Source organism: Oenanthe melanoleuca, chromosome Z (assembly GCF_029582105.1).
Source record: "Oenanthe melanoleuca isolate GR-GAL-2019-014 chromosome Z, OMel1.0, whole genome shotgun sequence".
NCBI lineage: Eukaryota > Metazoa > Chordata > Aves > Passeriformes > Muscicapidae > Oenanthe > Oenanthe melanoleuca.
Genome location: NC_079362.1, coordinates 21,023,458 through 21,042,302, shown reverse-complemented (window position 1 = coordinate 21,042,302; position 18,845 = coordinate 21,023,458). Strand labels below are relative to the sequence as shown.

General features: G+C 39.2%; 1 protein-coding gene across 3 annotated transcripts in view; it reads right to left on the bottom strand.

Moving 5' to 3' along the window:
• PRR16 (proline rich 16) overlaps positions 1-16,514 on the bottom strand; it is a 136,914-nt gene extending 120,400 nt beyond the window's left edge. For all 3 annotated transcript variants that reach the window (XR_008842593.1, XR_008842592.1, XM_056514444.1), the window contains exon 1: positions 16,198-16,514. Coding sequence is in view for 1 of the 3 variants with exons in the window: in XM_056514444.1 (XP_056370419.1) it covers positions 16,198-16,359 (162 nt within the window). In the remaining 2 variants the exon portion in view is untranslated. The remainder of the gene's footprint in view (positions 1-16,197) is intronic.
• Positions 16,515-18,845: the final 2,331 nt, after the last annotated feature.

Genomic DNA, 18,845 nt, shown 5'->3' with positions numbered 1-18,845 from the left:
TTCTCCGAAAATGTTCAGAGAACACAGAATAATGAAAATACAATCACAGAATCTCAGAATGGTTTGGGTTGGAAGGGACTTTATGGGTCATCTAGGTCCACCACCCCTGCCATAGGCAGGGCACCTTTCATTATACTAGATTGTTCAAACAGAAAGCTGAAATCTCCTCCCCAAAATACAGTCAGCTTTTTGGTGGTATTTTCTCCTTTAATGCGTACTGATTTCCACAGCACTTCAACTGAAAAGAGATAGACAAACTATCACACTTCTTCATAATTCTGTTACCTAATTTCAACTACTGTGGATTTGTTTTGCGTAAATCATCTCAGAAAGTGCCATTATCAGTAGCCTCATTTTAGTCACGGATTTGCTTTTAGATGCTGGTTTCCATTATGTATGCTTCAGTTTTCCTGGACCACTTAATTAGTAAAATTTTGTATGTCTTTAGTGTCCTTTCTACTGGAGTCTAAACCTTAAATATCAGGGCATAAATTAGGATAAACAGCCAAAATTTGCCCTAGAATTTCAGCTGGAGCTCCGGGCACATGTATTTGTGGTCCAGACTTAGGAATTTCAACTAGACAAAGGTCTAGCTGACCAGAGACTAAAGTAGCATCTTTTAATAAGAAAGCTCTGAATTATTGTGTTGGAAGATACAAAAGCAACAGAGACTTAAAAAATCCCTAAAAGGTGGCAGGGGGAAGATCCAGTAGCCAAATCAGTAAGTTAATTTAAAAAATATACTGATCCTACCCCTGCCTCTCTCACAGAGCTTGGTGGTACCACAGGAAATTACTGACATCAAAAGTGCACCTATCTTGTAGATGTTTCTTATTTTCTGACCTGAAATAGTCATATCTAATTTGTCAAAGATAAACCTATTTCAGCTGAAGTAAGGAGATCCATAAAGTCCTTAATACACAGAAAAATGAGGTGTTTACGGATTTATATTTGCCACCCTCCAGCCTTGTATCTATGAACTGGACATAAAATCCCCCATCTCATAAATGTATTATGAAAATAAATTCATTAAACATTTATGAGAGTTTCCAGCACCACAGTGACATTTATCACAGAAAAGGCCAATAGAAAATTAATTCTTCATTCAGAAAAACCCTGAATGTCATGCTATGTATATGGCAGGGCTATCACACCAAATAATCATAGTGGCATAGGATCACACATCTAATTACTAAGCATGAACCATCACAAAATACACTGAGTAAAGCAGTCTTATATAAAACAGCTATGCAAATGCAACTGAAAACTCCATCAAAACTAATAAGAAACCATTTTAAGAACACATTAGTTAAGTTTATGTTGCATCTCCTAGTTTAAAATGCAAACCAAAATAGAGGAAAGGACTAATTACACCATGTGATACTAAGCTGATAGTTCTGCCATGTAGATCACTATATGACCACTAGTACACAATGAAACAAGAGAACTGACACTCATGTTACAAGGGATCTGAAAGACTGAGGCACCTTTTACTAGAGGGTTTCACCCACTTATAGATTAAGGTGTGAGAAAATCCAGGATAATGGGAGTCTTTTAATTCAACACTCTGAAGAAAAGGGACTTCAAGTTCATGGATTCTGCTCAAAACTCTCAAACTTCCAGCCAGACTTCCCTTCTTCCCAGAGCTAAAATGTACACCTCTGGTCACAACTTTACTATCATACTGGTATCTCATTTACAACCATTTTCCATCCCTCTATGACAACCCTTTCTTAGGTAAAGGTAAATTGCACATGTAATTTAGGTGCATCACAACACCTTAACTACAGTCTTCCTCAACATTCTCCTTTCATTGGAGGTATGCATCTCTCCACCAAGTTAGCCTAGCATAGTAGCATGGCTTACTCAGGAGAGGAGGGAAAAAAAAAAGAAACTTGTTACAGCAGCTCAGAGGGAACATTTACATCCCCTGGTCATGTCAGACAGGCTTCTCAGATCAAAAAAAACTATACTCTAGCAAAGGCTAGACTTCTTTGCTCGAGTACAGAAAGGAAGCAGCGGGGGGCTGGGAGTGGGGGAAAGCTTTCAAGCATGAAGATGACAAGCCTGATCAAAACCATGACGTTTTCCCAGGCTTATTGCTCTGAAGTAGATCAGCTACTTAGTCTGAAAGAAAGGGGGTTTTTTAAGAAATAGTAACAGCATGATGTAGAACTCAGCATTGAAAAATTCCATCTGAACTATTCGACCTTAACAAAACAACTGAAGGTGGTATTTTATAATGGGAAGCACCTGGCAGCTAGTGATGTGCTACACTTTTTACAACACGTTTGCCTTCAAAGCAAAATTAAATTTAAAAAGCCAAGTAAACTCTTCAGAATAGCATTTTATGAATTTGTAAGTGTACCCAGCCATTCCAGACAGTGCTTCTTTGACATAAACATACTGCATGCTATAGCAAGTTGGTCCTTCTGACACTATTTTACTTAGAGTAGATTTGTACCAACATGAAAGACAAATTCTTAATGTCACTCCCTTATAGAAAAACACCACTTAAATTGCTGTATTCAACTACTATTACTCTTTATTTTAATGGGATATGCTGATATAATATCTCCAAGAGCCTGAAATAAAGGCCAGAGGACTGGAGAGCAGAAAAGGAGAAAAATTATTAGACAGGAGACTCTAGTTCAAAAAGGGTGTTACTCACTGGCCATGGTTTCACACCAGATGAAACCTAACCTTCCAGGAAGACAGGAAAGTTTGTGAAAGTTCACTGCCCTGATGAGAGTATTAAGCTATTGCCACAAAACAAAACAGGCCAGGACACAATATTAGATAATTAGAACCATTACTTTATATTAGAACAAGGACAGAATTTAAGTCTTGCAATTAGCCTTTGTTTACTCTAAGATGGAGGGAGAAAGGAGACGGAGAAGAGAAAAAGGCATTTTGAAATATGCTCTTGGAAAAATAATCATGCTCTGAAAAAAACCAGAGAAAATTCAGAACCATAGTATATGCTTTCTTAATGATGCAATATGTACAAATGTGATGTTTGAAACCCAAAAACCAAAATATTGACAAAAGAATCCCAAAAGAAGTAGAAACATAAGTCTAAAGAACAGTAGACGACTACTAGTGTGGGAAAAAAGTGGCCATTCCTTCATGAAAATAAGAGTAAATATTCATTATTATGAAGAGAAGGTTTTTACAGGAAGTGGGAAAAAAAATTAAAGATAACAAACAGAGAGCATAAATTTCAGTGAAAATCTTTCTGAGGTTGTAGTCCTGACATTTCAGATAGCCTTGCCAGACCATACAGACATTGCTCAGATTCTGAAGACCAACATCAGTTTACCTCACTTTTTTCTTGTGTTTTTCAACTCATCTCTTCAATTTCCTTATTATATATTGCTGGAACAGTAATTTAACAGCACTACAGTATTGTAATCATTGTTTCATAAAAATGCTTGGTAACTAGGTCTTTGAACCAAGTCCACAGAATCTACTTCACTGCCTAGTAAATTACTCATTCACTGGTACTTCCCAACTCCAACTATGTCCATTAACACATGCAGCATTACCACTGCTAATGGTAATACACAAGTATTCCTGATTGTGAAAGCAGTAAAATCCTTCTCAAATCCTGCTTCAATAAAAGATTATACACACACAGACCATTTCAGATCCTGTAAAAAGAGTAATCATAAGAACCCTGGCATATGACAACAGTAGATTAACACACTTAGATTTAAATAAATAAATAATTTTAAAGCCCTAAACACAAAGAGGCCTTGCATTTTTAAAACACAGATGTTGACAGAAGCCATTAAACAGGACCCCATCACTGAGCCCTGGAGAACTGCACTGGTAACTGGCCACCAGTAACTCCAGTCACCACCACTCTCTGGGCTCAGACATCCAGCCAGTTTTTTACCCATCAATTAGTACACCCACTGCAATCCTGGAGAAGCCAGTTTCTCCACGAAAATGCTGTGTCAAAGGCTTTACTAAAGCTTAGTAGAAGGAGATGTTGAAGAACAGAGATGCTTTTCTATGCCTTTAGAGAATGCCCTCTCCTTAATTTTTTCTGCTCTCATCTTCAATGCATAAAAGCTCATATTCTTCATATTATATAGCAGCAATGTCCCACAATTTAAGTACGTACCACCTGAAAAGAGACATGTTTCACGTCTGATGTCATACACTATTTTTATTAACTACCCTGTCACAAAAGTTGCAAATGCTCTCAGTAAATTTGCTGATGTGGGAGAGCTAATAGACAATACACAAGGCATGAAATAAATCTCTCAGATACTTAGAAGTGGGATAAAATTCCCTTGTGCATTATCATAACCATGAGGAGAAACAAACATCTGTGCTACAGACTGGAAGTCAAGTAATTCATAGAGCTCTCCGCAGAGCATCATGGAATGACTGCCAGCAGACAATTTCTCACCAAATAGAAATGCAACTTCAGAATGTAGCAAAATACAATTCCAGCAAAGTTCTGATTAATCTCACCTACAGTATTGCACACATTCCTGTGAAGAACAACTCAACCAATATAGAGCTAGAAAAGCTCTGTTTCATCAAATTGAAAGAGTCTACCAAACAAATAAAAATGTATATATTCTATACTAATGTACCAGCATGCATGTACAGCTAAATGAAGAAATATTCAAGATCTATCAGAGCTGACTGGCAACACTAGCAAAAAGAAACTGCAACAATCTTATTTATTTGTTTGTCCAATGGAATTGTTGGCCTAGATTTCCAGCCAAAAGAACATGGCAATGAACTTTCTGTCTGCATTAAATGGCAATCTGCAAGTAAGAAGCATGTGAAGTCTCATAAAATACCTCCTCCATTGGAAGAAAACCTTCAAGACATATACACCTGCTATAGACAGGTGTATATGTCAGGAGAAAGCCAAATGCTGATGTCTTGTCCTCTAGCCACACAGGCTACCAGACTAACACTACATTCTTCAGGGAAGAATTCTATTGAAGTCTTGAAGTCTATAGTCACTGTGCAAAAAGCAAGGGAACAACCTAATCTGTACAAAATAGATATCCAATTATTAAAAAATCCACTTGATCAAGCTTTAATTGCAGTGTATCAGCATTTATGCAACAGATAACTTTGTTTCACTTTGTACAAGAAATCATGCATTTAAGGAAGACATATCATATCTGTAATTCACAGTGACAAAAATGATACCTCATTCTTCATTAGTAAATTAAACTTATAAGTAATAGATGAACATGGCAGAAGTACTTTGCCATTTGCATTTTTAAAACAAGCTATTAAATGAAAAGAAGTACTCTGAAAACAAGCTGTTATTAAATGAAAACTTGATTTTTAGAAAATTAGGGATCAACAACGTTCCAAATTCCCTCTGGGCCTTGCCACTCTTCCAAAAGATCGTGATAAAAAAACCAAAAGCCATTTGAAAAGCTGTCACACAACACCAGGGCATCAATCCTAAAACACGAGATGTCACTGTCAGAAACTGTGAAACCTAAACAAAAGCCCATTTCACATTTAGCAGTGATTCACAAGATCTATGAGATTTTCCTTTTTTCATAGCAGACTATTATTAACTACATTTGACTTCATAATACAAAGCATCAAGTCAAGCTTACTTACATTTTCCCAAAGAAGACTAAATTCAGAGTGTTATTTATTAACTTTTTACATTAGTAACCTGTTTAATGTCCTTGATTGACTAATATCTGTTGAACATACAAATTCAGAAGCAATTTATATTCTAAGCCAGATATAAACTTTCGGAAGACTACCAGATAATGGGAAAAACTAACCAGGTACATTTAATATTCTGTTGAAATTATCATAAAGTAGCTCCTGATTCTAAGATGATGTACACTGCATAAACCCTGACTTTGATAGAGTTGATTTATTTTTTTTTAATTCGTAAAAAACTTAAAGTAGATATTCATGATGTCGGTCAAGCACTCATCTCCTAGAAATAGTACACAGCTGTCATTCATTGAAATACAGTCTGTTTTTTTTCTATGAGGATTATACCTCTCATACTTGCAATCTTGCAATAAAACTCAGAAAATATTCATCATTGAACAGAAAGTTTCAAAACTTCCTTTAAGGACTTTAAAATTTTAAAAGCTATTTTTACATTTTTAAGGGCATTTCCGTAAGTTATCTGATATTTCTATGTATGTCTAGTTTTAATCAATCTTAGACGACAATTCTTTTGTATGCAATGAACTTCAGGCTGAAATAAAAGAATGGGGACTTAATCATTGCAATTAATACACATTACTGTCTATACAAATACCGGGGTTTTAATTCCTCCTAAAATTAGGTATGTAATTCTAAGACATCCTTTTTGAACACAAACATATACATCTAATGTCTGGAATGACTAGCACTGCTTAAGGACAATGGCCAAATTAATACAAGATGGCACAGCTCTATCAAAGTCAAAGCTGCAAACATTCTGCTTGCTATGATTCAAGACGTCTAAACAAAATAATTAAATAGAGTGTTTGTACATTATTTAAGTCCTTAAAATTCAAGTATTCTTTTTTTATTATTTTTTTTCTTTAGTAGGCAGAATCAAATAATCATCAACCGAAAAACCAGTGAATGCAAATCAACTGTCAACAGGGAACAAGAAAAAATAACAATCATAATCTCCCTCTTTTGCTTGAGCAGGAACATCCTGGACTCGTCAAAAAACCAGTCTCTAAGTCTTTCAGGTTCACCTTACCACCTGTACTTTCATTTAAAGGAACAAAAAGCTATTACTTCAGCAGAGGTAGATATATGGTTTCCTAGTCTTAATAAGTTATCCAAATAGTGTGTTAATACACAGGTTATTTCTTTATCCAAATGCCATAGTTTCATTGAACCTTAAAATATGCCATAAAATTACCTATATGCATTGAAAGCCAAATAAATCAAGACTGTACCACCCTAGATAACACAGATAGAAGTTCTTAGCACTAGCAGAGACCATCTGCTATGATGAACTTACCTTACTCAAAGCTTCTCTGCAATCATCAGCAAAAAATCACAGAGAATTAAGTACAGTTTAGTTGGTAACTGAAAATAATTTATTTAAGAAAATAGTTACATAGTATTTTGAGAAAAGATAATGCAAACTTTAGAAAAACAATGTTAACTTAATCTATCATGGATGGATTTTGCTGTTGTAATAACAACCAGTTAACTTGACTCTAACAACACCTTCCAGTTTCTATCTACGTTAGATTGGAAACTGAATGAAAAAAAATTACCAACAATGAGCCTACACGTGAGAATCTCCTAGTAGCACACAGAAGATGCAAGAGAAGAACAACTGAGGCTCTAAGATAGATGTCAGAGTCACCTGAAATTTTTAGGACTGTCTTGAAACTCTGATATTGACTTTCTGCATCAGTTTTCAAGAATGGAGAGACAAGCACTCTTAGAACACAGATGATGTCTGACATCTCCTAGCAGTGAAGTTACACTAACATTTGAAAATGTTATGAGGGGAAAAGAGGAAAAGGGCTAGGAAAAGAAAAAAAAAAGAGCCTCAGAGGAATGGAAGGATTACTGCAAGATTAGCACAGTGAAAATGACAGTGGAAAAGTTAATTTCAATAATTACATTTGGTTTGCCTGGACAATTTAATTCGAAGGTGAAGAAAAGGATGTATCACAGTTTCGTGTAGAGATGTTATGGGAGTCATAGCATTCCCATAAAAGCAGAAGGGGCTGCAGCCCTCCCTTCATCATTGCCTAATGGGACGTACAGGCTCCAGAACTTGTACTCACAAGCACCAGCTCCAAGCCCTTGGCTTATGCAACTGTAATATTCACATAGGGAGCTATACTGCAAATCTCCTTGTTTATTATTATGTCTGATATTTAATAAAATCCATCTTCAGATCACAGGTAGTGAGAAGTACACAACCACTTATTACTGCAACTTTGTTGAAAAAGTACACAATATATTCTTCTGCTAATTTTAAAATTTTGGCTAAAAAAATATTTATTGAGGGAAGCCAATGCTTGTGGCCTTGCATTTTTACTAAATATATGCCTGATTTTTTGAATTTAAATCCAAAATAGTGTGTGCAGGTCCAGACTCCTAAGCACAAGACAGACTGGAGCTAATTCAGAAAAAGGGCTGGAAGGGGCTGGAGCATATGTTACATACTTGATTGGAAGGAGCAAAGGAGACAATGAGGGGCAAAATCAGAAATACAGAAAATTCAACCTAAACACAAGACCAAAAAAAAGAGTGATTCAACACTGAAACAGGTAGTCCAAAAAAGGTTGTGGACTCACAGCCTTGAGGATATTCAAGAAAAAGATCCTAAGCAACCTGTTCTAGTTGACTCTTGAATGGGTTGGACAATTTCTAGGGGCCCTTTTGAATCTCAACCAGCCTGTAATTCTGTATTAAGAAATAAAAGTATCTGTTACAATTCTTTGTCCAGTAACTATTGAACTTTCAGTCGTTAATTTAGCTGAAAATCCCAATGAAAAAACATATACAAAGAAAGAATTACACTTTGTTTTATTACTTTGCAGTAAAGAAAAAACATACTGACCTAATTGTTCCATATATTCACATATAATTTTATATAGAAAGGACACTGTTACACGGGTATGAACCAATAAATTATAATGGAGAAGCAAGTCCAAATAATTTCTTAATGCTTTCACTTTGTTAAGTTTATAGACTCTACATCTTTTAGGTCACATAAGCTGCCAGCTTTAACACAGTGACATTTCCAGCAAATAATGAAATGTGTTTAGATACCAAAATTTTGAATATTTTAAACATTTATCTCATGTTTTGCAGCTGAAGGAAAAGCTCAAGTCAAGTTTTTGGTATCCCACTGAAGTCTTGGAGCCTGCTGCAGCTCGTCTCACCTAATAAACTTAATAAATACATAATAAACTTCTCGCACTATTTTCAGAGGTATTAAGCTTTATCTCCTTCTCCTATTTACAAGGCAAATGATTACTCTGTAAGTAAGGATGTCTTTGTTTCTATCTTGAAGGTCTTCACAAAGAACTAGACCATAATAAACAGAAGAATATAATACCACCATGGTTCCAAAACTGGAATAACGACCGAATTTATAAAAAAAAAGTAAGGGGAAAAATGAAAAGCATTTTAAATAACAGGATCTTTCATACTACTGAGAAATAATCTTCAATGAAATCTGGAAATGATTCAACATCAGTGCTCTCAGTCTTCATAATGCAATGTGGCACATGCTGCATGAAACAAGGGACGAGTTTGTTAACCTTTAAAGACACATGAACACACTGCAGTTTTTGCAGAAGCAACGACTGATGGTACAATTGCTGTTCAGAGGAGACTGCTCTTCACTGCCTCCCATCAGCTGTACTGCAACAATCTCAAGCTAAACCAGAATGCAGCTCAGCCACCAAGCCCTGTCATGTCACGCATTCAACACACACAACCTGACAGAGGGAAGCTGCAGTGAGAGATTTGCTGGACGATTTTCTCAACCCTTCCACAGAGTCTGCTTTTCTTCTTCCCCTGGGTACAGTAATAAATGGCATTTTGAGGCACTGCAGGTCACTGCAGCAAGAATGACCACTCACTTTTGTATAGAGATCAACAGGAGGTGTAGGAGGTATGTATAGGATGTAGTCCTTTATCACATATTCATACCTAAAGAAGAGGCAGCATTTTACTTATCAAGAAAACAATGCACATTAACTGCATTTTGCTGCTTCTATTAAAAACAAACAAACAAACAACAGACAAACAAACAAAAAGCCCAACTACTAGTAAAGAAAAATAATGCCTTGTCTACTAATAGGTAGCTAGGCTAGTGGTAACCTGCATGGCTGTCAGGCACAGGCTATGTGGGGAAAGAAAGCAGTCCATTTTCAAAATACACCCCTTAACTCTCTGCCTCACAGCAGCAACCTCTGCTGAAATAGAAAAAACAAAAAGGAGCAACTTTCACAAGCCACCCTGTGAGGTTTCTTTTTCTCACCAGCCTTTCAAAGAACAAGTATAACATTAAGAGTAGAATATGAGCCATCAATATTTTGCAACTCTAAAAGAAATGAAAACTGGAAGAGAATAGTGACGCTCACTCACAAAGGCACTGTGAAACAGGCACTGCTGGGAAAGCACTCTAAACTTAAGGATAACACCTGCATCTCTCCCAAGAAAGTAATTAGTTGCGCCACAACTCGTGTACAATATATCCAGTAATTTGGCTGGAAGTTTTTGACTGGAAGCAGGAGACAGAAACATCGTATAATTGCCAATAGAAACTGTTAAAAGTCTTCAAAGCTTCAACAACGGTGTTCAACCAAGTCCTTGGCGTTGCACAGCGCTTCCATACACATGTAGCAGTAAGTAAATTCTCTAAATTTTGAAGTTTAAATAAAAATTATGCAACTCAAAACTAATTTCCATCACCCAAACTTAGTTTTGTTCCTTCAAAAGTCAATGGAAAAAATTGGACTGCAACAGATGAAGTTTTTGCCTCACTATTTTTGTTTTCTGTATCATGGTCAGCAGGGCACAGACTGTGTGAAATTCAAATTTTACAAAAAAAAATGCATATTTCCACTGTGGTACTGTTTTTATTTGAAAACTGAATTTATGTATGCTCTATTTAGCTCCTGATTGCACGATACACATCACTATCAGGAGCTCAGTACTACATATAAGGAATGAAGTAGCTGATATGAGCTTAAAAATAAAATAAGTAGCACAAATTAGTAGTGTGCTTTCCTCTTTCAAGTATGTTGATATCAATAAACAACTCTCTATAGGTACCCAAGCTATTCTTTTGATGGTGTTACACAACACAATTACTACCTCTTGATAGATATGGTTATAAATCAGATGTGGAGCAACCTCACCCTGTCATGTGTCAGCATAAAAATGTTTCTGACCACCTTAACATATGGGGGTTTTTTAAGGCTCACAGTTACCTTTTAGCTCCATTAGTTTAATTGACACTACTAAGCATAAGAATTTTATCTTAGTTCATTGCAAGTTTTATTTTCTATAACTGTATAAATGCTTCACAGACCACAAGAAATAAATGGAAAGAAATAATATAATACAGTTATCTGCAGTGACTATTTATGGCCCTCTTTGGACCCCTGGGCAGATCAAATTTGCTGTGCAGTGCTTCTCTTACATAATGAATTGTACTCTGCAGTCAAACATCCAGGTACAATACATGATTGCATCTGGCACAAAGGAATAAGTACAATAATAAAGCATTTTAAAAAAAAATGCTTCTGGAGAGATTAGCAGGTTTTGGAATGGCAAATGCCTTTGCTCATGCAACACCTTGATTCTGGTACCTGAGCTGGATTCCAACCCCAGCTACAGCAAAAAAATTACAAAAAAGCTTCAGTCCCTCACACATCTTACTGACCAGGATCTGCACATGCAGACAGTGTATGCACCAAACAAAGACTCCAGAAGGAACACTGTTAAGAGGGCTTGCATCCCGCATCCAGATATAAGTAGGGCATCTGCATTTAATTGGATTTCTAATGGTAGGAATGCGTGTGCACAGAAAGCTCTTCCTTGAACCGCCACTACCTAGTAAAAAAGAGTGTCAGGTCCTTGGCACCTGAACAGAATCCAGAGGCAAGAATCAGGAGAAGAAGGAATGGATTAAAATATTTTGCTATTTTTCTACCTATCCTTAGGCTTCTATATAGTACTTCCTATAACTATGTTGTAATAACTTCCGCCTCATCTTCATGCAGCAATATGAACACAAAACATTTTTATGTTGGTGCTTGCACTGTCTGTACATCAGAAATACTGATACATGATTGACTATTGCTGCTCCAGTCATCTTGGTGGACCTGACACCTCCTAGCTTCCAGTTTAACAGGCAAGAACTTGAAGTACCTTCTGCCATCTGGATAGTTACCAGAACACAAAACCAGAAATAGAATGGAAAAAAACTGGTGGTTGAAATCGTAATGCACTTCTACAGTCCTGATCCAGAAATTAAAACCACAGAACACATGACCACTCTTTGCTTAAGAGAGAGATGACTGCCTGCTTATGGAATCAGGGTATTTATCCTATAATGAACTTTGTCATGGTGTTTTGGGGGAAGGGGTTGGTATCTGCTAGTCTCATCATCACTTAAAAACATTTATTAATTAATGTCCAAATTATATAGATCAATCATATCTTTACAGAAAATAAGTCAGTTAGATGACTGAAGATTATGTACTCATTCTGTCAGTAAGACACTTTCACAGGATTTAAAGCAGAGGAGGTAGATTTAAATGACTGGAAATTCACTGATATATGTGCCAATGCCTATGAGGGCTTCTGTTTCTCCTGCACTTCCATTTTGGAGTATTCTGAACACTGGCAATAGCTACACAGCTGCTTCCTTTCGATAAAAGGTTGGAGCACATTTAGCCAATTAAAAGCTATGCAAATGTCTCACACATAACTTCCAGGAATTTGTTCTGCAAGACGAATTTTTATTATTACAAAAAGTATTTATCAAATTATTTAGTTAAGTATTTCCTTAATGAAAACAGGCAAACAAGCACAAGACTACAGAAATGTGCAACATTATCATAAAATGTGAAAGCAAGGAAGGCTTAAAAATTATATTATCATTATTAAGGTTATACAGATCTCTGTGCCCTGCTGCTCACAGGTGTACTTGTTCATACCCTTCAATCCCTGAAATCAGTGGGCTACATCATGCATTTTACAATAGTTTAATTGGAACACATATTTTGATTTCCAATAGTACATTACTTAGATAGCAGACAGATAAGCATCAGTTCCATAACAAGACTTAATAATAACCATCTTTCTAGACAAACTCCAGTGAAAAAGGTCTTTTATTCAATCCTCTGGAGAAGAACCAAAGTTTAAGGCTCCACCAACCTAATTTTTAAATAGTCTGGACTAAAGAAATAAAAAGTGTTACTCAATCCTCTGGCATCCCTTCGATTTTTCTTTGGAGTATTCATCAAATAACTGTGACTTAAACCATTTCAAACCCATTTTTCAAGGCAAAAAACACATCCTGTTGTTGCTACACACCCACACAAGGAGACAAACAGGGCCAAGCCTCTCCTAAATTAACTGCACCCTAGAGAAGACTAGCCATACACCAGCTCAGACTCTGGACTCCGCATCACTCCATTCTTCCATGTCTCCCAGTCATTCCCCTTCTCCATCCTTAATCTTCTGTGGTTACCTTAGCCTAAGCAGACCAGAAAAATAAACAGGGGAAAGAGTGGGAGGGAAGAAAGGGATGTTGCGTTTCTGAGACACAGTAACTCTTAAAATGTATTTGTTTTAATCTGCATGATTTAGTCACGTGCTTCGAGAGAATATTTATAAACTTCATGGGTTGCCCATCTGGGTTTAACATGCCATCCTTTACCCAGCCCCCAATTTCCCCTTTATAAAAACCTAAAAAATGCTAAAGAACCAATAAGAAAAAGGTTGAGAACAAAGGGCAAATGCAAACACATTAATGTAAGTAAAACATAACAAGCTAAACGTAATAAAACATACAAGTGCTGTACAGCCATGCTACAGAGCATGTTCATTTTGAAACAACAAAATGGTATTTCATTTTGACTATAAAATCTTAAAAAAAAGAAGACTGAAAGATAGTCATGAAGTCTATCACAATAACTTAAGTGCTCCATTAAGAATAATCATAATTTATATTTAAGGGTAACAAATATGTAGGCATTAAGAGAAAAAAAGTGTTTTAAAAATGCTGTAAATCACAAAAAAAATACTGTAACATTGTATTTTCTATATACTAACATTACTGGAACTAAAAAAGCTAAAAAACCTTCATGCCCTAACACTGTACCAGAATTGAAAACTATTTAAATAGTAATAAAAAAGGAAATGCTGTTTCCAGTATACTACATCACTCACTTAAAAAAGAGAAAATTAAAAAAAAAAAAAAAATTAAAAAAAGTAACAGATATAGTTGTAGCACAACAGCTGGGCTGCAGCAAACACCCTGAGGGGGGGGAAAAAGAGCAGCAACAACATTTCCAGAAATATAGAATTTGCAGTGAAAGTGGAAAGTGTGAACTTATATCCTCTATCTCATCATTTTGACTGGTCCTACAGTAGAGAACCTAAATGAAGCTATTCCTATGTGTAACACAAATATGAATATGTGTATATTAAAATTTCTATATGTAATACACCAAAACTGACTGTAGACTAACTTCCTCTAAGCTTTAACAAAGAGCCTATCATTGCTTCCTAACACCTACAAACAACCTGTGAATGAGACTGGTTACTAGCTTATAATATCACAAATTAACTCTTACATAAAAAGTATACATTGCAGCTATGTCAAGAGTTTTTGTGCAGACTTAGCCCATCCTAGAAAGGCAGACAAACTGAAGGTACTCAGACAGCAAACTTCTGCAGACTTTCCAAAATAAATGTCACACAAGTGTATTTTACACATAATGATAATATTGCAATCAAGTAGATGTATGTGTATAAAACTCACCTGTTGAATATCAGAACTACCATCTTTGTAAGGCATATTTGGTGAAAAACATTACTCATGTGTGTCCAGAAACAAGATTTAACTATCCTTTTTATAAAAAATACCTTCATTTTCTCCAAACAAATGCTACTGGCAACCCTTGCAGCCTTCAACAGGGACTCAACAGAGTTACAGCTCCCTTTCTCTACAAGTTTCCATATCAAGCAGAGGTAAATCCAGTTCTCTTTTACAGATGCAGTCAACCAGAACGGACAAGTTTGCTTAGATAAAACATGCCACAGTAAATGATGATATACCATCTCCACTTACAGCAATCCTGTTTGCTCACTAGAAGAAAGCTAGGACTGATTATGTGCAGGGAGCGATTTACATTCATGGGACAGAACACATTACATCCTTTCCAGGTCCTGAAAATGTGCTTCTGCAGCAACAGAAGCCAGCGTACGCTATCAGTCTTAGAAACGTTTAAAGAGCTGCTCTACAAACATTGTTTATTTCCATTTCAAAATGCCACAAAAAATTACAGCAGCACATTAAGGAAAAGAGTAATTATAGATATATTAAAAAAAAAAAAAAAAAAAAAAGAAAAAAAAAAAAAAAAAAGAGAAACCTGGAATTGTGGGTGAAAAAAGAGCCTAACAGCTGTGATTAGTGAGTCGTGTGTTTATACATCTTTCAACATTATACAAAGAACTGGGTGAATTTCAGACTGCCTCAGATGGCAAAAGACTGTTGAAAGAAACTTGTTGCCAATGCTGTTAAAATAGAAAACTAATACTGGATGGCAAAAAACCGAAGCTTATTATAAATGTCAAATATAGGATTATAAACCAATACACAGAGATTCGGGACTTGAATTTCGGTGCATAATCCAACCATCTGTCGACCAGTTGTGTAGCAAAATCAAGATAACCTGGAAATCTCCAAAAGGACAGCCAAATTCTTTTCCTTCAGCTACTGCATTTCCCTGCTTATGAACGTGCCCGCGGTAATCGCACTCTGCCTGCAGATTAACCTAGAGGAGATGACACCCGCCACCAGCACGAGGGATTGCCGAGGCGATGCTGGCGGACAGGGCCGATAAGCGGGGCTCATCTCCCGGCCAGCGGGGCTGCAGAGCCTGAGGCAGCGGCGGTCCTCACCGCCAGCCCTCACCGCCGGGCTGCTGCTGCTGCTGCTGCACCGCGCAACCCAAACTTAAACTCGCTGCTCCCGACTCCGCTCCCACCGCCGGGACAACGGCGCGGCTTAGCCCGCAACCGGGCAGCGCCGCGGGTCCCGCAGCTCCCAGAAAACACCTTCCTCGCCCAGCAGGGATCTCTCAGGAGAGGCTCGCCCCGCGAAAAAATAAAACTCCGAGGGCTGCCCTGAGGTGGGAAGTCCCCGAGCGGAGCCGCCTCGCAGTCGAGGGAAGCACGGGCGGTCCCGGCGCGCACGGCTCCCGGGACACGGGGCTCCAGCCCGCCCCGGGCCGCCGGGCAGCGCAGCGATGCCCAGCCCCGGGCACGGCCGGGAGCTGCCCCCTGCCCAGCCTGGACACCAGTTGCTCGACCCGCGGTGAAGAAGCGGTAAAAAGAGCCTGGGGGCGGCAGCAAAGCTCCGGGGGAAGCTCCGGACCTCAGCCTGGGGGCGGTGGGGCGCTTGCCCCACACGGGGCAGAAGGGGGTTCCGCCCGCTCAGCCCTTCATTCTCACCTCCTTAAGTTCCTTGGCGACATCTTTCAGGTCCCCCAGGACTAATTCCAAATCGTCCACGATGATCTTGATCTGCTCCTTCACCTTGGCTTTGGAGGCTGCCGGCGGCCCCTCGGACGGCGAGGAGGAGGAGGATGCGGTCCCCTTGGACTGGGCGGACATCCTTCGGGGCAGCCCGGCGCGGCCAGCGGGGCACGCAGGTCAGGCGAGCGCGGCGGCCGCCGGCCGCCCGGCCCCGTCCCTCCAGCTCCCGGAGCTGCCGCAGCCGCTGCCGCCGCCGCCGCCGCCGCCTGCCCGCCCGCGCATCCCGCGCCGGGGGCGCCGAGCCGCGCCGCGCTCCGCCGGGCGGCCGCGCTGTGCAGCTGCCATCGGCTCCCGGAGCGGCGCGGGGGCCCGGCTGCAGCCCGCCGCGCGCCGCGCCTGCGCCTCGCCCCGCCCGCGCCCCGCCCGCCGGCCCGGCCCGGCCCGGCTCCGTGAGGCGGAGGGGCCCGGCGGAGCAGCGCCCACCGCCCGCGCTCCTGCGGGGCGGCGGAGGCCGGGCGGCTGCTTCGGGGGAGATGCTCTCGCACCTCCTCGGCGCCCCAAGGCCCGCGGGGCCGAGCTCTGTGTCTCCCTGAGGGTGCGCGGTGCTCTCCCTCCCCGGAGCGGGACGGTTCGCACCAGGTATGACGGGGAAAAGGTCAAAACCCGCCCAAACAGCCCCCAAAAAGGAAACATTTTTCGTGGCTGGCTCACTGAAGAAGACAACAGTGCTTGTTTCTGGTGATAAAGGTCATTATTGGAGGGGTGAGGCTCGCACCTCTGTACTGTTAAGTGACCGGTTTGGCTCGTCTGGAGTGTACGTGGCTCGGTTTGCACTAAGGAATGAAGCTACGGGAGGACAGCGTTGTGTAAATGCCACCAAATCGGTAAAAGGCATTTACATGTTCCTGCTCACCCGTATAAACTGCGCTGCAAAAACAATATAATCAGTAGACCTGTTCTAGTTGAGAAGTAAAGGCTGTGTATCACACCATATAGAAATAAATGAGGCACATGAGCCAGAGTATCCTTCACGAATATCCTTTCAGGCTCTTTCTCTGAAATACCAGCCAGCACCACTTTTGAAGACATACTTCCCCTACTGCTCTTCAGAGATCGATCTGCGGAGCAAAATGAATAGATTGTAAGATATCACTAACCTCTGGTGGTTTTTCATTTTACTGCAAAAAAAGCTAAAAGGAGTTGGTTTAGGTATTTCTATCTTCCACTAGCTATATGCAGCAAGAAGAAGGCATGCAGCCAAATCCTGCTTCAAGCATCACCCTGCATGGCTGCAGCTGACTTTGATGTTGTAAATGTTTCTGAGAGTTCTGGCAGCCTGAGATGTTTTAACCTAGCTAAAGCAGGACAGGAAAAGCAACCTTGCCCAGAGCAGTGTGTCTGCACATGGTAGAAATCCAACTTGGTGACAAACAGTTTGGGAAGACTGTGCGACTGGGATATGAATAGAGAGGGTCTGACGGCACCTGTTACTGCCTAGGATAAAGTGTAATTATCTTTCCACATTTTGCCACTATAAAATTTGGAATATTTGTCTGAAATTATATGTTCGTAGGCATAGTGTTTAATTTCTTCCCCAGGTGTCTCAAAGACCTTTCAGACAATTTTGAGGAGGCCATGTTCAAGAAGAGCCCCTGTCTTTCCTTTCAACTTTTCTCAAGTCAAATGGGAGATTTCTTTTTCATCTCACCAAGTGAAAGCTCTTCCAACACTGACTTTTAAAAGCATTCCTTCTGGTTATTTTTACTTAACTGTTTCTATATGAGCAACAATATCATATGATTTTCGAAGCTGGCTAAGTCAGAATTTCCAAACTGCAGTCACCACTAAATTAGAAAGAAAGCAACCCACAAGTTGTTGAATAAGCCTTAATTAATGTGTTTGAATATTATTCCTTAGGGGTATTGTATGAACAGAGAAAAAATAAAACATTTATGAAAAGCTATCAGTGGAATTATCTATGCAGAAACCAGTGCACATCCAGTTTATAATTAGAGAAAAAAGCCTATTTTGTGACCGAAGTTAAGGCTGCTGTACGACAGTATACCTAGCTATACATGACATGGCTTACATGGACAAGGAGTGGTTTCTTATTGTACCAATAATTGTCATCATCACAGAATTGTTACCAGATTTGCTACAGACACTGTAGTTTGAGCATTTTATAGATTGTCTCTGTATGAAGTGTTGCCATGTCTCCTGGCTAAATATTTTTATTTTAAGAAGGAAGAATTGATTCCTGTTCTATGTCATTGGTTAGTTTTAAGATATGACAAGACTTTACCCATAATCCTGTGGTTATCCAATTCCTGTAAGCCTGTGACCATCTTTGGAGACTTCCCAAACTTCTGAAGATATAAATCATGTTCCCTTTCCCGATCCCTCCGCTTTTGTAGTGAAATTCTTCTAAGAGCTGTGCAGGATTATACAGTGGCTGATATTATTTATGCATTCAAGTGTCTACTGCTTAGCCCTGAAAAATAATGACAGCACTTCTAGTCCTGAGTATATTGTCCTATTGGTCTTTAAAGCAACTTATTGCCTTTAAAAAAAGGTTCTATACCTTGGCAAACCATGTCTTAGTTAACTAATAAGTCCTTTCCTAC